The sequence below is a fragment of the Platalea leucorodia genome (assembly GCF_965183815.1).
Source record: "Platalea leucorodia genome assembly, chromosome: 16".
Taxonomy (NCBI): domain Eukaryota; kingdom Metazoa; phylum Chordata; class Aves; order Pelecaniformes; family Threskiornithidae; genus Platalea; species Platalea leucorodia.
Genome location: NC_138838.1, coordinates 8,493,473 through 8,511,910, shown reverse-complemented (window position 1 = coordinate 8,511,910; position 18,438 = coordinate 8,493,473). Strand labels below are relative to the sequence as shown.

Sequence of the window (18,438 nt, the reverse complement as noted above, 5' to 3'; positions counted from 1 at the left end):
GTAGTAGTAGCAGAGCAATAATACAGTTACTTAAACTGAAGGGAATTTAAGCTTCTTAGCTGAGACGATAATGTCAAATCCTAGAACCTTCATTAAAACCTGCGAATGTGTTGTAACATATGCAAATACAGAAGTCTGCAGGATCAGATTTTACAGTCTAGATACGTATGACGCTTTTGGACTCTTGGTTAGTGAGTCAGTCATTTAATTAACACACTTTGATTTCTTCAGTTTGTGTAGTTTAGAACGCAGAAAATACTACCTACAGTGCTTCAGGTTGTTTTCAAGTTATGTGCCATAACGTTTAACAAGAGCTGACACAAGCTAATAATTGTATTCTCCTTTTTCCACCCCAATCACCTCCTAAGGTCTGGAGAAAACGACGTGGAATATAGCAGTAATATGGAGTTGGAAGAAGGAGATCTCATGGAGGATGCAGCAGCTGCTGCTACTCCTGGAGCATCAGGTATGAAAAACGGCCTTCAGAACTCCCATCTATGCGAAACGCTGCTGGATTCCTTCCCCTGTTCTTGGAAGCAATGCCAAGCTGCGTGTTCTGCAGGCATTTCTATTTTTGGAAATGCTGCGTCATGTGGTTTGTACTGATTATTGCGGTGTAGCAGAAACATTTCATTGGTTCGATTAAAAAAAAAAAAGGGGGGGGTAATTTCTGAATGTGCTTGTTTAAAAATGATACATCAGTTTGGAGAGAGGCTTTTCTGCCTCTTTGAAACCCCTTCCACTCCGATTGAAAGTAGACCGACAAGAAATTTTTACTGATGTCTGTGCGGCCTCTGAATGCATGACACATTCACTTGGGTTTTAGTGCACTGTAAAACAGAAGTACATGGAGGGAGTGAAGTAAAGAATCCTTACAAGTCAAGCAGAAATATGTTTTAAATGCAATAGTGAAAAGGCGCTCTAAGATTTCTTGCAGCCTAGAGATGATTGTAGCCCAAATTAGCCATAGGTTAATAAGATTCTGAAAGAAATGTATGTGTATTAATATATTTATTTATGGCAAAGATATCAGAAGTGCACTGGAAGTGGTATTAATGCTGCTGTGGAAGTCTGCTAGTGCTTGAAAGACAGAATTCCTTAACTGCCCTGCTTTTAGCTGCTCTTTCAAAACTTCTTGAAAATCTCTTGTGAGCTAGGAAGCTGAGGGGCACGCCTGTTTCCTTCTGAAAGGATAGCCTTTAGAGCAGGAGCAGAGTGGCTGTAGAAACAGCATTTATTTAGGAGCTTTTAGAAAGTAATTTTTAACCACATTTGTAAAAGCTGACGCAGTCTCTTCACTTGAGCTTCTTGTATTTACCTGCTTGCGCTGTTTTCCAGTCTGAACGTTAGCAGTGTCACCTGTCTGGGTTGGAAGGGAGTTCTACTAAACTGTACAATTTCAGTCCCGCAGATGTAACTGTGCTCTCCGAAGACTCTCTTCATCTTTTGAGTGCCTTGGCCAGTATGTAATGGGAACATCATAACACAGAGCAGAACTCAACTGAAGATCCCCCCACACACACACACTTAATCTAATTGGGGGGGGAAACCTAGAAAGTTTATGTACATTTCTTCAGAATAAATGCTCTTTGTACTGATTTGTTTACCGATCTATTTATTAAGAGATTTACATAAAAGATATGAAGTGAAATCCTTTCTATTTTTCTTCTTCTTTTTCCCCTCTGGTGCTTTTTAGCTTAAACTTTTAGTTAGAAGCATATCTGATTGCTTTCAGAATCCATAAATCCATGAAATAATACTGATGTCTTGTTAAGTTTCTTGGAATGTTTTCATTCCTAATGTGCTTGTAGAACTCTGTCTTTTTGTTTTTACAGGGAATAATGCATCGCCTGTGTCATGTATATGCACACTCTTTCTCTGTAACTCTTCCTTAGGTACTAGCCACGGCTACACCAGTGCAAGTGGAAGACCTTCAAGGCGGGGAGGAAGTGCCCTAGGCTCAACAGCCAGCAGCAGTTTATTAGATATAGATCCCTTAATTTTAATCCACTTGTTGGATCTAAAAGACAGAAATGGTATGGAAAACCTTTGGGGCCTTCAGCCACGTCCACCTGCCTCTCTTCTGCAGAACAGAGGTAACTGTACATCACATATCGATGATTTAATTCCAACCTGGAAATGTCTCTGAGAAGGCAGTCCCAGAGTTAGAAGCAGATTTGAGGAGGGGAGGGGGAAAAGAGGATGCCAAGCAGTCCTTTGCATTGAGAGCTAAACTGCCATACCCTCATCTGTGCTCATCAGTATGCTGCATCTTACTGCCTGCTCTGACACGTTCTTTGTCTTAATGGTTGACCTCAGACTGAGAACGCCGATGACTCAACTGAAAACAGAAGTGTCTGTCAAGGAGGGTCTTCTTGTCTGTTCTTGGGGGATGTGGCTGAGCTGGCTGGCTGTTGCGTGTAGCAACAGTGCAGAGATAGAGTTCATTCTTTAACTACAACTGTGGGGGATGAAGGAAAGGCCCTTTTCTAGAAGGGCTTAGCACTGAAAGACAAAACAACACAAAACTGCTATGTGCTGAGAAAGCAGTTACACCTCTCACTTCAGGCAGTTCGTACACTTGGTGGCCGAGAGTACTAGAGCACAGTGTATACTAACAAGGAAAACAAATCCTGGAATTTACTTTTGTATGAAAAAGGCATTTAAAACAAACCAAAAAAAATGTGTCTAGTAGTGAGGCTGGAAAAGCGCATGTAAGCACTTGTGGAAGAAAAATGGATCAAAATGTCAGGAGCCAGAAATAATCGTGGTATTTAAATAATTGAAGACTTCAAAGAGTATTTGTGGTTCAGTTAGGACCCTTCAACCGAAAACAGCAATTAACTTCATGTGCAGCAAAAGCAAGATAGCTGGCAATTCTGGCACCCATGGCTGTTACTGAAGGTCGCTCATTTCTCTTGTTAGTGAAGAATTAAAATGAAATCAAACCTCAATAATACATTTATTATGATTAACACTTATTTGGAGCTAGCTGGCCTACTACCGCAGCATCGTATTTCAGGTCCTTGTGAAACGACCATTTGGTGACTTAATAGAACAGAAGAGAAATAATGGTCCATTTGCTGCAAATAAATGCTTGCTTTTGCTGCAACAAACAATGACGTTGGTGTTATTGAATCTAAAAGCTAGCTCAAACTATTTGTTCCTTTGTGATTAGCTTTTTAAATGTAGCCGCATAAACAGTCAGAAGAATTTTCAGCTGAATGTAATCCATATTTCCAAAAATGGAAGTCACGGCCATACGTATGGAAAGGGGAGGCGGCACATGAACTCTAAGTCTCAGCTCTGTTTTGCCTGGAGAAAGGCCTAGACAAAAGGACCTTAAGAGAGGGCATTGCACTTTGTGCTGTACCACTCGAGCAAGATTAAGCTCTCCTGTTGTGTTGAATGGCTTCCTGGTCATCTTTAGCTACTGCCTACACAGCTGAAATTACCTGTTTTGCTGAGGTTCCCTTAAGGTTTGACTGTTCCCAGAGCTTATTCAGGTCAGTCAACTAAGAGAAAGCTGCTATTACATTTGGAGTTTGCCAGACTTCACCTCCTAAGGTGAAGGCTTCTAAGAGCCACTTGGCTTTATGGTTTTGAACAGCTGAATTTGCAGTGAAACACTTACAGAATTTATAATGCTTCAAGTCGACATCAAAGTTGATCTAATTCTGGCTGAGCAGCATGTAGGCTTACTCAGGTATTAGCTCCTCGACCTGATCTTCTGGTGTTAGGTACTTAAGGGAATTCCTTCCCTAGTTTTAGATTTCTTTGAGTCCTATATGTTAAGATGATATGTTGGTGGTATAAGAATCTTATATGCACGCTCAACAAACTATAAAAACATGTAACAAATTTGACATAAACTGGCAACCAGGCTTGTGAACTCGGGGTCGTCTGGCAGCATAGAGGAGTGGCTCAGTTGTCATCAGAATTCATGCAGTAGTATTGGGAGCCTTGCTTCTTCCAGTGAGCCAGTTTTGGGGCCTTCTTCCGTGGCAGGCAGGGAATGACAATCTGCTGTCCCGGTCCCTGTGCAGTGCTTGCGATCTAAATATTATGGTGCTACACCAGGACAGAAGAACATCTCTCTATCCCTCATTTTTATAGCAGGGCAAAAGGTAGAATTCTTAAGCTGTTTAAAATAGATGTCTGTTTTTATTTGACAACAGTTTTACTTACCTGTTGTGTTTTCTGACTTTTTCTTGGGTAAAGCATCATCCTATTCCCTAAAAGATAGAGATCAGCGGAGGCACCAGGCCATGTGGCGCGTGCCACCTGACTTGAAGATGCTGAAAAGACTTAAAACTCAGATGGCTGAAGTTCGAAGCAAAATGTCTGATGTAAAAAACCAACTATCAGAAGTGAGGAGCAGCAATGCTGGCTCATGTGATGGACAGCCCAGCTTCTTCTCCATTGAGCAAGGTGCTTTAGCTGCCTGTGGAACGGAAGGCTGCAGCAAGCTGCAAGAAATAGGAATGGAACTACTGACCAAGTCTTCAGTTACCAGTTGTTACATACGGAATTGTAAGTGCATAGAAAAGGGGGGATTTAAATGTCACTCTTGCAGAGTTACATCGGTGGTTTATATATCCAGGCATCTGGAAACAGACCTTTTGTAGTTACTCATACTCAAGTTCAGCTGTAAGAATCCAGAAACGTAAAACCTGCACTGCCTTTGAGTCAGTAAATGTTACTGAAACTGGTTCCAGGCCTTCTCGGTAAAAGCACCAAACTTGTGCTCTGCAACCAGTAGCACACCTAATGCAGTGAGAATGTTCTGAAGTTTAATCCAGTACCGAACTGATCCTACCTGAAGGTCATTTCTTGTTGACTGCAGCTCTGCATCTGGTCCATCTGTGAACTTGAGGATGTTACACGATGCTTGCCAGTGAAAAAAATTTTAAAATTCCAGACTTCCTGTACGTTAGTAACTTGAAATCTTGCTAAAATTCAAGTAAGCCAAGGTTCCCTCTGGAGAGACTTTGCCTTTCGCAAAGTGACTTCTTCCAAAGAGGTGCCTGTGAATCAGTCTGGTCAGGTACTGTCACCGAGTCCTACTGGCAGCACTGGTGAGCCAGTGTGGAATCTTTTGGATACCAGCATGAAGGCTGTGCAAGTGCTTTGTTGCTTATGATCCTGAATAAAAGCACTTGTTAATCCTCTTTCACTTCCCTGTTGCCTGGGAGAAATGATTTTCCAGCCTTCTGGGTTTTGATTCAAGTTATTGCTTGCGTTTTGGAGCCAAGATGAGTAAGAAATAGATTATAAACATGAATGGACTAAAGAACTGGTAGAATAGTTCTATTCCTCTCCATCTCTTTCAATACTGACCTGCAAAACAGGGATTTTGCAACTCCAGCAAAGGAGTTTGCATTTCATCGCTTCCATAGAGCAGAGAATTTCTTCTCTGATGGCACACATTAAGAGAAGGAGTTGTGTCTTAAAGTTTGGAGCCCTGGATTGTGCCATCAATAAGCCATGGAAGGATGAAACCACCTCATTGGAAGCTTTTGTGTGGTGTGTGGTTTTTAATACCACCTCTTTCCTTAGCAAATGCCTCATCCTTCAAAGGTTACTAAGGCACCGGGCAGTCACTTCATTCTGCATCGGCATGAGAGGAACAGGCCTATGGTGCTCTGTAAAACAGGAGCAATCTTCTGACTTGGGTTGAAGCCTTTATGGGGTGTGGTGACAGCAGAACTTGGTGTTCTGCTGTTCCATTACCACTCCCCCATTCTCTACCTAGCGGAGTTTCTGTAGCAGGATCCACACCGACACGTGCCCAGAGAATGGTTAGGCTGGGGAGTGGTAAACAGCGTGAGGCCCGTAACCTGCCTTTCGCTCTTGCTTTCAAGGTCCTTTGTTACATTGGACTTTGAATTGAAGAGCTTTGAATTAAAGGGAATTAACTTAACTTTGAATTTAAGGGATGATTTTGGCTATCCTGATCCTTTATACTTTCACGACGGCCAAAGCAATCTGGATGATGGCTTCCTGAAGGATGTCTCAGTGTAAGGCAAGTGAGCATGACGTGTAGCCTTGGCCACATCCATAGCTAGCTAAGCTTCCCTCTGGCCCACATCTTTGACAGGAAGGGTGTGGAAGGAGTTTTGTGCAGGATTGGGAGTTAATGAGAAATGAGACTAATATGGAGCTTAAATTCACTTAAAACAAGCATAAAGACAGAATACTACAGCGGTTTGATTGAACACTTGTCACGTCTTAAAATATTTTTGCAGCTGCAAGTAAGAAAAGTAATTCACCCAAACCTCTTCGCTCTGGAGCAGCAGGTAGTCTGTCTTTACGAAGAGCTATGGACTGCGGGGATAGTAATCTTCGTTTAAAGGGAGACGGTCAAACTTCTGAAGGTAAACAAGATCATCTTTACTTGTGTGATGTGATGCATCTTAGCATCTCTTGTACAAAAGCTTTCAAGAACTCTTTTCCTTGGCAACTGAAGTTTCCCTGAAACTTGACTGGAGCCCGTCTCAAATCTAGTTAACGTTACTGTACCTTCCGTAGCTGATCTGCTGTGAAACAGTGCCGCACAGCTGACTTATTGGAACATAAATATCTGTGTTACCTGTTGCTTCTGGTCTCTGAAGATGTTTCAGGAGCTAACGTTATAGTGAAAATCATAGATCAAAAAGTACTGACCCAGCCTTAAATTGTGATTTGACTTAAAGGGAATTCAAGAAAACTCCTGATACATGTGATGACAGAATTGTATGATATTGCTGCTCCTGAGTTTTACAATGCCCTTCCTTAAGTGGTAATGAAATGAAATACCTAACACGGGAGTTGGTATTTTGCCCCCCTCAACTGTTCAGAGAAGGAACAGAGTATCACAATTGTTTTCTTATAATGCTAAGTAGATACAGAAGGCTCGGGTGAGAAACCAGAAAATACCATAAAGTCATTGCACAGCGTAAGTGTAACCGTTGTGCCCAGTGTCACCCTTGTCCAAGACTGGAGAGGCTGCCTTACTGCAGCCAAAGGACTGTGCATCTCTAGCTGGGAAAAATGACAGTGAAGAGGGTGTCTGTGTTACTAGAAGATAAGTAGAAGATAAGTTTTAACTACACAAGATGGGGAGGGATTAATTTATACTTACCCGAGTCTCCCATCAGAAGTGGCAGCTGAAACGGACGCTCGGTGCGTTTAGAGGGTGGATATCAAATGGTATGCGTTGCCCATACGTTGACTTGAAAATGTAAGGTTTTAAGAGCGAGGGTGGGGAAGGCGTGCTTGTGCGTACACGTGTTTGGAGCCAAACTGGTGAGGTAAAACAACTGGATGCTTTAGCCTTTTGAAATAAGTCTGGATGCACTTTTTCTCCCTCTTTTCTCAGGTGGCGTAGGGAGCTCAAAGTTGAGCAGTCGGCATCACTCTGCCAGGCCCCTGGCTAACAGCAGTGCTTCTGAGGCACTGCCGAAGCCAGAGGAAAGACCTTGTGAAGGGTCAGATTCTGACGTGGGAGTTTCTGGCTTAAACGGCTTAGCTGCTGCAGAGAAGACCAGAAAAGTTGGTGCTCTAGGGTAAGGGGTTTATTCTTTTTTCCTCTTGTTATCTCCTCCCCCACCTTCCCTTGATCTAGAAAGAAAAAATACCAATCTACTAAAACCAGGTGCTCATAGCATGGAAGAGAAATTACTTTGAAGTTACTTGGTTGCTGCTGTTCCCTCTGGTTATCAATTTTTCATTTTATAACTAGGTTACAAGTTGTCTTTTCTTCTTTTTTTTTTTTTTTATTTTTATTTTTTCTTTTATTGTGATCAGCTGTGGATGTAGTCTGAAACTTTGATTTGAAAGGCAGGCCCAGTCTGTTTTCCCACTATTCCTTGCAAAACATCCTCTAACTGAAAGTTAGCACTTCTGATTTCCTCATTTAAGACAATATTTTTCACTGTGACTCTACCTTCCAGCAATTTCATGCTAATTCCCTGTTGGCTCACTAAGTTAAGTGCAATAGAGTACTCAGGTTATTTTTTTCTAAATGGCAGGAGTCACCATTTTTGGAAAATAATTACCATAAACTTTTCCAGGTTTATTTTTTAAGATTTTAAATATTTCTAAATCAGTAAGAGCTGGAATTTTAAATGGATATGCAAGAGTCTTAAGCAATGAGTAAAACTAGATGTGGCACTAAAAGGATTTGTTTCCGTAGCTGGATTAAAGCTGAATTTCTAATGTGGGCTTTTGTATTTCTCCTAATTTATTTCTTAAGATCAAATTCTAAAGGATGTCGTACAGAGGGAGCACAGTCCGGTGGTCTGGAAAACAGCTCTGACACTGGTGAACTGCAGAGTATGCTTTCTGAAGGTGCTTCTGCAGGGCCAGAAGAAGGTAAATCGGGTGTCGTGGAGGGCAAATGCAGTGTGACAACACTCCTGTCTGTGATGATCCATTTCTGGAGTGGAAATAGCTTGAAGGGGAAACAAAAAGAGGGGAAAAAAAACCCAAACAACAAAACCTGTTTTCATGGCTGTTGAACTTTGCTGTAACCTTTGGCAGCTGTAGCGTAAATCTGAATGAGGAGAGAATATCTCTGTGTGGCTGCTGCCTGTGGAGAAATAGTGATGTTACGGCGCAGCAGGAATGTGAAGACCCAGCAGATAATGGTGGATGGTGCCATCTATTTCTCTGGACTACTGGTTGCTTTTTGTACCTCTTGCTATGTCTCCAGGTCTTTGCTTTGGTGTTCAGTTGCATGGCCTTGAAAATAATTTCTCATCTAATTAAAATAGTAGCCAGTGACCTTGGCTTTTAAGTGTTCTGCCTTCAGGGACAAACAACATTGGTAACTACCTCCGTGTCCACACTAGAATCTCTCCAACATTTCATTCGTGTCGGGTGTTGTGGTACGTCAGCCAGTTTCCTTAGAGACTTGGAGGAAACTTTTCCCCCTCCCTTCCTGCATCCTTTCCACGCTGGAAAAAAATATTATTGCCTTTTTTTTTTTTTTTGAACGTCCACGTAGAAGAGTTTTTCTTATCTTGCTAAAACTCTCCTGCCTTCCACCCCTGCACTAATTTGAATTTCAATGACTGAATTGTAGCGCAAAGCCTATATTAAGGTGCCAGCATCCATCTCTATCTGCAGTGTGCAGTATTGTGTAGGAGTTGGCATTTACAGAAGGTCTCTCAGTGACAAAACTGAATTTCTGCTCTTAGTCACTGCAGCGTGATCGTGATGCGCTCCCGCAGTTCGCCTGTTATAGCAGAGAGCCTAATAGGAAAATGTTTTAAAAACTGAAATACTTCATTGTTAAAAACCCCAGGAAATAAATATTACAATTTTTTTCCTTTCAGAGGAAAAACTACAGTAGAGTTGGCACCTTGCTTAACTACTTGCTCTTTCTTAGCAATCAGTATCAGCTCTTAAGAAGTAAAAGAACCGAGCAAACCCCTTTTGTCACCTACAAAACTGCACAAAAGGGAGAGGTTTGACTGCTGTCGATGCACACTCAAGGTCTGGCAAAACAAAAGAAGCCACCTTGATTATCAACAGCTCTGCTTCTTTTTTGTCGGAAGAGTGTGGGTTTTGTGCGTGAGACTTGAATAGAGTATTGCTGCTTGAAGGCTCTGGTAGGCACATCTGCTCCACGGGTCATACTACCTCTTAACTGTTAAAAACAGCAGCCTTTTCTTTTCTGTCCTAATGGCAGAGGTAGGGCGAGCGGCAGGCAGGGGCGCGCGGCTCCACCAGGAAGGAGCTGCGGACACCTGAGTCTGCGCTCAGTGGGTGACGTGTTGGAACTGCCCCTCTTGAGCTGAGCTGCACAGCAAAACGAGGCTGTTTGCAAAGCCGGTGCCCGCTGTTCTGTCAAATTCCTTAGTGCTTTGGTAAATCCATTGAGCTCTGAACGTGCTCCTTCTCTCTTGTTCTCCTGCCAGCTCTTGGTATTTGATATTGGTAACTTACGCGTGGAAAAAGTCGAATGCTCCAGCTACGTAGATCTTACTGCCATCGCTTTTGCCTTGTGGTTTTTGGTTTATTGGGTTTTTTTGCAGCTGGGGTATGTCAGAAGCATGTCCTTCATCTCCTACCAGGAATGAGCAGCGACAGTGACATTGAATGTGACACAGAAAACGAAGAGCAGGAGGATGCCGCCTCTACCTCGGAGGGGTTTAACCACGCCTTCTCTGTCCAGTCCTCAAGCGAAGGTAGCGTTGGCTGTGCGAGCCTTCCCGAACGCTCCCGCGCGGCCGCCTCCACGCTCCTGTGGTAGGGAATGCTGCCAGAGCAGGGATCACTGATGGTGCTGTGGAGGTATTAAAGCTCAAGCAAGCACCAGTAAGATCTGGAGCTCCTCTCTTGGGATCCTAACTAAAAGAGGAGAGGGGAACTCCTGCTAGCCTTGAGAAGTCAGCTTGGGTGAGTCTCCCGGGGAGGTGCTGGGAAACCCATAGCTCTGGTTCTTGTGAATTGGAGCCGCCCGGGTACCCGGGTCGGCGCTGTAAGCAGGCGGACTTCAGGGAGGTGACCACTGCCCGAGACGTGGATTTGCACCTGAATTGGCAGGAACGTGCTTTGAGCACTTCGCTCTAGTTTCAAAAACTCATATTTTTTTTAAAAGCTTTAACCTTCTGATCAAATTAAAAACCCTAAGGTGACAGCTGATGCTAGGTGAAGTTGACTTTTGGCCTGAATAAGCATCCCCCGCGGTGTTAGCGGCACGGCCTAACAGCTCGGCTCAGTAATCGGAGTTTGCCGCTTTGCTGCGTGCCTGTAGCAGGCACTAAAACCTCACAGCTCTTCAGAAGACTCAAACCATCGCTCATACCTGTGCTTGACTTAAAGATATCTGAAGTTTAAAACCCTGTGGCAGTCTTAACTCTGCGCAGGCACACGGTGTACGGGTACATTAGGGATGCAGTACCAGGCAGCGGGCCTTGCAGGTGGTGGAATGGTAACTTGCTGCGTTCCAACTGCTCGGCTGGTAAAGGTTGCGGGGTTTTTGTTTGGTTTGTTTTCACCCTCAGAGCGGTGCTCCATGTTCCCAGAGGGCGATCAAGTCAGTTCTGATGATCTCAGCTTCGTTACTGGAGAAGACAGCACCAGGTAATTGTAACTGCCTCCCCTTTCCCCACGCTGCTCCTCGAGCTGCAGAGATTAGAGGCGACGTTCATCTTGCTGTGAGTAGACAGGCGGGTGTTTGTACCCTCTGAGCTGCGCTCAGGGGACCCAGAGCAGGCGGGCGAGCCCCGGTCTGCGTCGGCGTGGCCGCGCTGCCTCCCCAGCGCCGTCCAGCTGCCCGCGCTTTTAAGGCGATCCTTAGAAATCGCAGGGTGCTGAGGGAGGACTGGCCGAGCGTCGCGTGCTTGCGTAATCGTCAATAGAAAACTCTGATTGGCTTTAAGTTCCTGGCATGACGTTTTGACTCGTAAGAGCATGTTTGCTTGAAGCCTTAAAACCATCCCGGTAGCAGGGTTTAACGAAAGCTGACTTTCTTTGGAGCAGATAGAGAACGGGCGTGGGGCCTGAAGACCCGCCGGCTCGCGTCCCTGGGAAGAGGTGCGTTTATTCACTGGAGCGTAGTCCAAGGCTGCTGTTTATGGCTGCGCGCACTCCGTTCTGTCACATACCCTTGTGTGGTTCTGCTACAGTCGTCTTAAACCTGTTACTGGGGCAAAATGACCTTTGAAGGCCTTACACTAAAGGTTGCGTTCCTGCTGGCTCTGCCAGCTTCGGATGCTCTGAAAACGTGTCCAAAAGGTGCTGGAGCCCTGTTTCAGGAGGCGTCCCCTATTGCGTCATTGGAATAACAGCGAACGCGTGAATGTCCTCATTTTAAACGGTAGGAACCGATGGTGTAAGGCTGCTGAATCCCGCAGATGCGATGGAGCGAGAGTTGGGGTAAAACGGCTGGCACAGAAGTTGTTTTCCTCAGCCCGTGGCGCGGACCAACTGAACGCATTGCCAAACTCTGCCGCTGCGCGTTGCATTTCGAGCTGCTAAACTACTCGTGAGGCTATGATGAAAGCTGAATAACTGGTTAGTGACAAAGCATGAGTAACTGTAACCGGTAGTTGTCCTTGTCTCAGCTGGCTGTGCTGACCTTCACTTCTGTGCGAGTGTTCCGCAGTGTCGGTGCTGTGCAGCTCATAGTTTAAAACTGTTTGCACTTTGTTAATAAAATGAATGTTGAAACCTGGTGTGAGGTTTTAGACGTTTGTGTGTCAATAAGTAAAGCGGTAGAGTAGAGGTGAGTAAGCGGTGCGCTGCCGCCACGCTGGCCTTGCTCCCGAGTACCGAGTTGCTGCAACGCCCGACTGCTTCTAGAGGAGCTTTCTCCTGCCATACCCCTCTCACTTTTTTTCCTGAATTATTCAATGAAAAGTGCTTAGATCCCGCTGGGATTTTTAAAGCTGTGTTCGTAGAAGCCAGACCAAATGCTTAAATCTCCTCTAGTCAAATAGGAATTGAGGAGGATCCACAGTTTTTACCCAGGATTTGGTTCTTTGTGCAGTAAGTTTCTGTATTTTGCAGGCCTGAGCTGCCTCGTGCACAGAGTGTTCCAGCTGCGGAGCACCGACGGTGGCCGGTGCCGAGCTGCACAGCCTGACCGTGCCTCGTGTTTACTGTGGTAGAGGGCTGCGTGTTGATTATTACGCACAGCTCCATTAGCGGTAATCACAGAGCTCCGCCTCGCCACCGCTCCCAGCTGCTTTGCTCGCAACGAGAGGCCCGGGCTGAAGGAAGTTGTTCCGATGAGCCGCACGGTCGGTTCTGGAGTTGGTGTCCAGCCTCCGCAGGGACCCTCCCGCTTTGCTCACTTAATGAAGACCGCGTTTAAAAACCAGCTGTGTGTAAATAAGAGGTAGGGAAACACGCGTGGAAGATGCATTTATCCAGTTAACTTGCACCTTCGGGCTGTGACACAGCGCTGGGCCCTGGGTAACGCGCGGGTCCCGCCCAGGCCAGCACTGAACGGCCTCGTGCTCGGTTACGCACCCCGCCGAGGAAATCGGCTTTCCCCACAGCAAGGACCCTTAACTCAGGTGGTGGTTGCTGTCTTTGTTAGCTCTTAAATAAACAGACTGTCTGAAGTGTGGTTTAAATTACTGTTTTATTAAGATATTGGTAAAACTTCAACAGTATTTCTGTATAAACAGCTTTCATAAATAAAATATGGATGACTAATACATGGTTATAACTGAACTCGTATGTGAACTGGAGAACAAGATTGCAGCTGGGAAGTCCCAACGCTGTTAAATGGTTAGCGTTCATTTATTCACGGCATAAAGACCACGTTGGTCTCACGAACAAGGTAATACAGAGAGGTCAGAGGAGCACCCAGTGTAGCGACAGACAACGCGCCTGGCTCTCTGCACCAACCCTCGTGCAGGAGCAGAAGGACTCGGGGTGTCCCAGCCAGCTTCCCCTGTTCTTGTTCCAAGATGTCTTCTAGAGTGAAGGAGAGGGAAAAAACCGAACAAGATGCAATCGCGACACACAATCGTACTAGGCCCTAAGAGGTGGGGGTTATTTTTTCTTCAGCGTTAGTGCTGGCAAGTCTAGTGCGCTCGCCCGATCAGCGAGGGCTGGAAAAGGGTATGAACATTTAAGTCAGAGGTGGTGTTAATGCTTCGTTATTACTTATTGCACGCGATACAAGGGTAGAAAGTTTTGTTCCTGTTGCAAGGAGGATATGGAGTAAAGAAAGATTGCCCTAAATTACAGGCATGACCAAAGCTGCAGTATCCCCTTGGATGGCTTTGTTTATGTGACTAGTGCCGAGTGAATAAATTGTGCTAAAACGGCCCCTAATTTAGACCAATCTTTCTCATTTTTTGTCCCGCAGAACGCTGCCGGGGCGGGAGGATTTAGTGAGGAGATAGTGGACCTGAACTACAGCAGCCACGTCTATAAACACAGAGCTCGTTACGCCTCGCCTTACTGCCCATAGGACAACGCGTTTCTCACTGACACACAGTGTTCCAAAAACAGCGGAGTTTCTATGACGATGTACCACTATAAACGTGGCGTAAGTTAAAGTCGGCTTCGACATTGTCCTTCGGTGTTGCAATGCAATCTAAATCAAATACTGAATGGTTTGAACTTGCAAGGACAATTGATGGCACTTCTAGGTAAAGAAAAGTTATATACATGCGTTTCCACCCACCTTTAGTGCAAATCGAAATGGGTGAACAGCTCCCTGGTCTGGTGCTATACTGCTCTCTGCAACGCAGACAGTCCTCAGAGTTGCACATTTCAAAAGTGTACACGGGAAACAACTACCGGCGTGGGGCTCGAGGGAATCCCGCTAGTACTCACAGTGAAGAGCTGGCGAGCGAGTTTTGAGCAGCTTCAGACGAACCGCCTGGAGCCCGTGTCTCAAAACCAACACAATTTTAACAAAAACCCAAATAAAATGTTGTCACTACCTACCTCCTAGTTCTGCAAACACGGTTAACACGTGAACTGAAACTGATGCGGGTTGTGTTAACGCGGAAGAGGGATACTTCAGCTCTTTATTGGAAAGATTCGTTATACAAATTTCACCACCACTAAGATACACGATAAAAATACAAAACACAGGTCACAGACTGAATCTCAGTATCAACAGTTAATAAATACAATGAGATACTTTTATATTAGCCTAATATTTTTACATTGTCACCAGATAGACAATCAAAGTACGAGATACAGAACACTTAGATACCGTTAGAGAGGGATTATTGCTTACGTTAGCAAGCAGCAAATAAGGGCACAGGATTTCGAACTGAAGAGAACTACTTCCTATCACCAGTGGCGTTAAGAGAAAACACTGCATTTCACAAAGCACTGCTTTTTTTGTCTAGTGTGTAGAATCAAGAGCAGCATATATCAGACCAATAACCACTACTTTTAATATTATAGAACTTTAAAGGACTTACCTTACAAATGGTTCCTATCTACTCTATAAATATGCATTTAGTGAAGAAATGAACACTTGCTATCTATACAATGTTTTTACCTGACCACACTGGAACTACGATGGTAGATTTTTTTTTTTCTCCTAGCAAGATAAATGGTATGAGTCGCAGAATTATCGTTTATGAATCCACACCTAAAAAAGCTCGATCCTTCCCAAAACAGCACACGTGCAGCCCAGCGCTCTTCAACCGCTCCTGCAGACTGGGAAGAAGTTTTATCATCCGTAACGCTTTTTCATTCTAAGTTACTCACACAAAGAATTGCACTTACACCGCCTTTCTCTCCGAAGCACGACAGTCAGCTGTAACACGGCCTTCCAATGCGTCATTATTACTGTGAATAATTTAAAACAAAGGCACCGCAGAGGTGCCCCGGAGTTGCATATTTTACCCTTCCACGCTTTCTCACATTTCCTCAGTAAATCTGACTTGGAACACAGGCTGCAGCTCAAGAGAACGCTGACAACAGCTAAGGCTTAAGAAGATGACAGATAAGAGCCAATGATCCCATAAGAGTAAAAAAAAGGCTGAAAAAGATCAAAGGAACCTAAAGCCACGCTCCAACTCCTGGTTACTCGCGAAGCCTTTTGCTATTCATCAGATTGCTTTTAAAGTAGTGCATCAAAGGTAGAAGAAGCAGAAACTGGCAGAATTCAAACCTCGCCATCTCGTCGCGTTGAATAATCTCCTGACTACTTAATATTAACATACATGGCAAATTCTAGCTAAATACTAATACTGTGAGTAAGTCGTTACTGCTAAAATGATATGAATTCTACAATAAACGCCTATGAAGACTTACTTCAGTCATACTCTTCCAAATGTCTTATTGTAACAACGAATAGTAACGGGATGTGTATTTAGTGGAGCTGACGGGAATCGCCTGCTTGCTTACGGCCCAGTTAACCGCTCCCCTAAGGGCTTGACGTCCCCTGGAGAGGAGGGAAGAGCGGGTGGGTACTGGTTGTCTCCCAGTTTGATAAATAGCGCTCTGCTTATGAAAATAAGGGCGACTGACATTCCTCACTTACTTTCCCTTCTGAACCCAGGTTTAACCGAAGCAGAGCTCTGGCTTCTCAGTGAATTTTACCCTCTCCGCTAAACCCCAAGCGCAGCCCCTGCTCATCCGCACCCACGGCATTTCCCTTGGCTTTGGATTGCTCCGGCAGCCCCGCCTCCATTCCTACACATGCTGGAAAACACCAAACTGCAGCAACGCTGCTCCTTGTAGAGCCAGCATCCTGCCATCCTTCATGCTGCAACTTTGTATTAAATTATGCCTTCGCCATCTCGAAATCATTACCGAATCCAAACAGCTCATCAAATTGCTCATTATCTCTCGCAAGCAGTTCTCTGGTTTGACTGGTTGAGTGACAGTGGTATTGGACTGAACATCTCCACAGATTGGTTTCTTTTAAGACCTGAGATGAGGTTACGGTGGAACGAGGTTGGCTCAAAGCATTAAGCACAATCATGTTCGATTAAAACTAATTGAGAACAGTTTCCTAAACTGACAAACGAGAAAAATGCCACTAAAAGCACCAGAAAGATACGAAATTCCCTACACTGCACCTCTAGCCATAGGAAATAATTTCTTTAAAAACTACAAAAAACAGTTTTCTTCATATTCCATGTTTTATGTTACATGAAAAAAAATAGGTAAATTATGAGTCTGTACCTCAATCGGAGTCTGAGAACAGAGGAGCAGGAGCTTAGTTTGTCCATTCCAAAGTTACCTGGTAAAACCCTGTATGGCTTTTAGTCTTTTACCTGCAAAAGTGGATGTAATTTTCTAATTCATCTTAATGCTCGCCTGAAATAAACGGAAAGCAGAACACAAAAAAAAAACCCCACACCTTGACTTCTACGGAAACTTCCCCCCCACTCTAAAAAAAATTTGGCAGTTCTAAACCAGAAGCTTTCTTTACATATTGCTCCACAGACGCACCTCAGGCAGGTTCAGCTTTCTGTGTTGTCAAAGGCTGTTCCCTAACCGAATTCACACGAACCAGCTGTTTGGCTTCCACTGGTGAATGTGGCTAGATACTTGTGTGTGCGGGTGGTCGGGTGGCTGTGGCATTGCTCGGGGTGGCACCACCAGCAAACTTTATTGAGATTGAAACAACTACATTTGTTAATTCCTAGACCTATTTACAGATGGTTGGAGCTTTGCAGGGGACTGGAGTACAGTTCTGAAATGCCCACCTTTTTTCGCTTTCTGATGATGCCAGTTTTATTTGGGGAATGTCTATTTTGGGAGTCTGACGGGGGAACACGAGAGAGACGGTTACATTTTACAGCATTGATGAAGGTATGAATCTGGTATACAATTACGTTGTCTTCGCATCAAAAACACGCTCTCGCTGTAAGCGCTAGGACCGGCCAGCCTCCACCACGGGGAGTGTCTTACCCACAACCTCGTGCTACCGCGGCCCCGGACAGGGAAGGACAGACTCGATCCTTCTATATGGGAAGGCTCACGAGCCAAGAGCGGCGCGTGAAACTTTGGTTTGAGCCTGGCTCCTCGTCGCCTCTTCCCGTTACAGAGCCGGAAGTGAAAGAACGCAGCTCGTTTTCCCAAGGATTTGAACAGTTCATCTTCCAGCCCAGAGAAGACGGGGGATAAACCCTTCGCCCTGTAGATGCTCTGCCCTGCAGCACCCAAACTAAGAGGAGCGTTGTACTCCCTGGGATCGCTCTGTCCACAGATCGATGATGTGGTGCGCTCTGGTGATTCGTTCTTCACTGTTAAGCCGTTGATCAAATTCGCACTCTTTGGTATGCCAGGACTAAACACTTGGATTGGTGGCAGACATTTGGCACTCTGAGGTGTACTAGTTTCTGTTTTTGTCAGGTCTAAATAGCCTTGATCGTCAAACAGGTTAATGCTGGACCCTATGCTTAAGCTAGTTCTGTCGGTGAAGGAATCCACTCGCCCCTCATACCCTAGGTCTGCAGGTGCTGAGCACTGGTGCTGGGGCCACGGTCGTTTGCAGTCTCCATGGTTTTCCTTATCTTCCCCGCCGTCTTCTTGCCCGCCTTGAAAAGAGTTCTCTGTCCAGTCCGACTCCTCGCTAACATTGACTGCTGCGTTCATGTCCCTGAGAAATACCACAATGACAGTAATGTTGTCGCTGGAACCGGCATCCCGAGCAGATGCCACTAATTTATGTGCTACCATGCTGCTGTCGCCATTATTCTCCTTTAGATGGTCAGCCACCACTTTGACTGCCTCATCGGGATTGACTGTGTCATAGAAGCCATCGCAGGCTAAAATGAGGTAGTCTTCAGAGCCGTCTAGTACAGTGGAGGCAGAGTCTGCATCCCCGCAGATATATGGCTTGTGCTCGGCATCCCCTGCGGAAAAACAACACACAGACACACAAGGCCGTGGGTTTGCAGTCACAGCATCTGGAAGCCCTTTTACTCACACAGTGTGGAGCCAATGACTCCTACCCCAAGGCAGAGAAATTATTTGGAAATTATTCCCTCAAACTGTAGAGGGAAA

The 18,438-nt window shown here is 44.9% G+C and overlaps 2 protein-coding genes across 9 annotated transcripts in view; one reads left to right on the top strand and one right to left on the bottom strand.

Annotated features, from left to right (window-relative positions):
- The window catches only part of TRIM37 (tripartite motif containing 37), a 34,263-nt gene extending 19,126 nt beyond the window's left edge, over nucleotides 1–15,137 (top strand). Inside the window, exons 17-27 of one of the 8 annotated variants that reach the window (XR_014229989.1) lie at nucleotides 369–466; nucleotides 1,896–2,096; nucleotides 4,222–4,533; nucleotides 6,249–6,377; nucleotides 7,361–7,547; nucleotides 8,237–8,355; nucleotides 10,023–10,175; nucleotides 10,995–11,073; nucleotides 11,814–12,832; nucleotides 13,817–13,999; nucleotides 15,018–15,137. Coding sequence is in view for 3 of the 8 variants with exons in the window: in XM_082328456.1 (XP_082184582.1) it covers nucleotides 369–466; nucleotides 1,896–2,096; nucleotides 4,222–4,533; nucleotides 6,249–6,377; nucleotides 7,361–7,547; nucleotides 8,237–8,355; nucleotides 10,023–10,175; nucleotides 10,995–11,073; nucleotides 11,814–11,970 (1,435 nt within the window). In the remaining 5 variants the exon portion in view is untranslated. Of the gene's footprint in view, nucleotides 1–368; nucleotides 467–1,895; nucleotides 2,097–4,221; nucleotides 4,534–6,248; nucleotides 6,378–7,360; nucleotides 7,548–8,236; nucleotides 8,356–10,022; nucleotides 10,176–10,994; nucleotides 14,343–15,017 lie in introns of those variants that run through there. The other 7 variants (XR_014229991.1, XR_014229990.1, XR_014229992.1 and 4 more) reach the window with 7 other exon arrangements.
- The window catches only part of PPM1E (protein phosphatase, Mg2+/Mn2+ dependent 1E), a 71,183-nt gene continuing 67,213 nt past the window's right edge, over nucleotides 14,469–18,438 (bottom strand). The window contains exon 7 of the mRNA XM_082328459.1: nucleotides 14,469–18,287. Coding sequence (XP_082184585.1) covers nucleotides 17,218–18,287 — 1,070 coding nt within the window. The 3' untranslated portion in view covers nucleotides 14,469–17,217. The remainder of the gene's footprint in view (nucleotides 18,288–18,438) is intronic.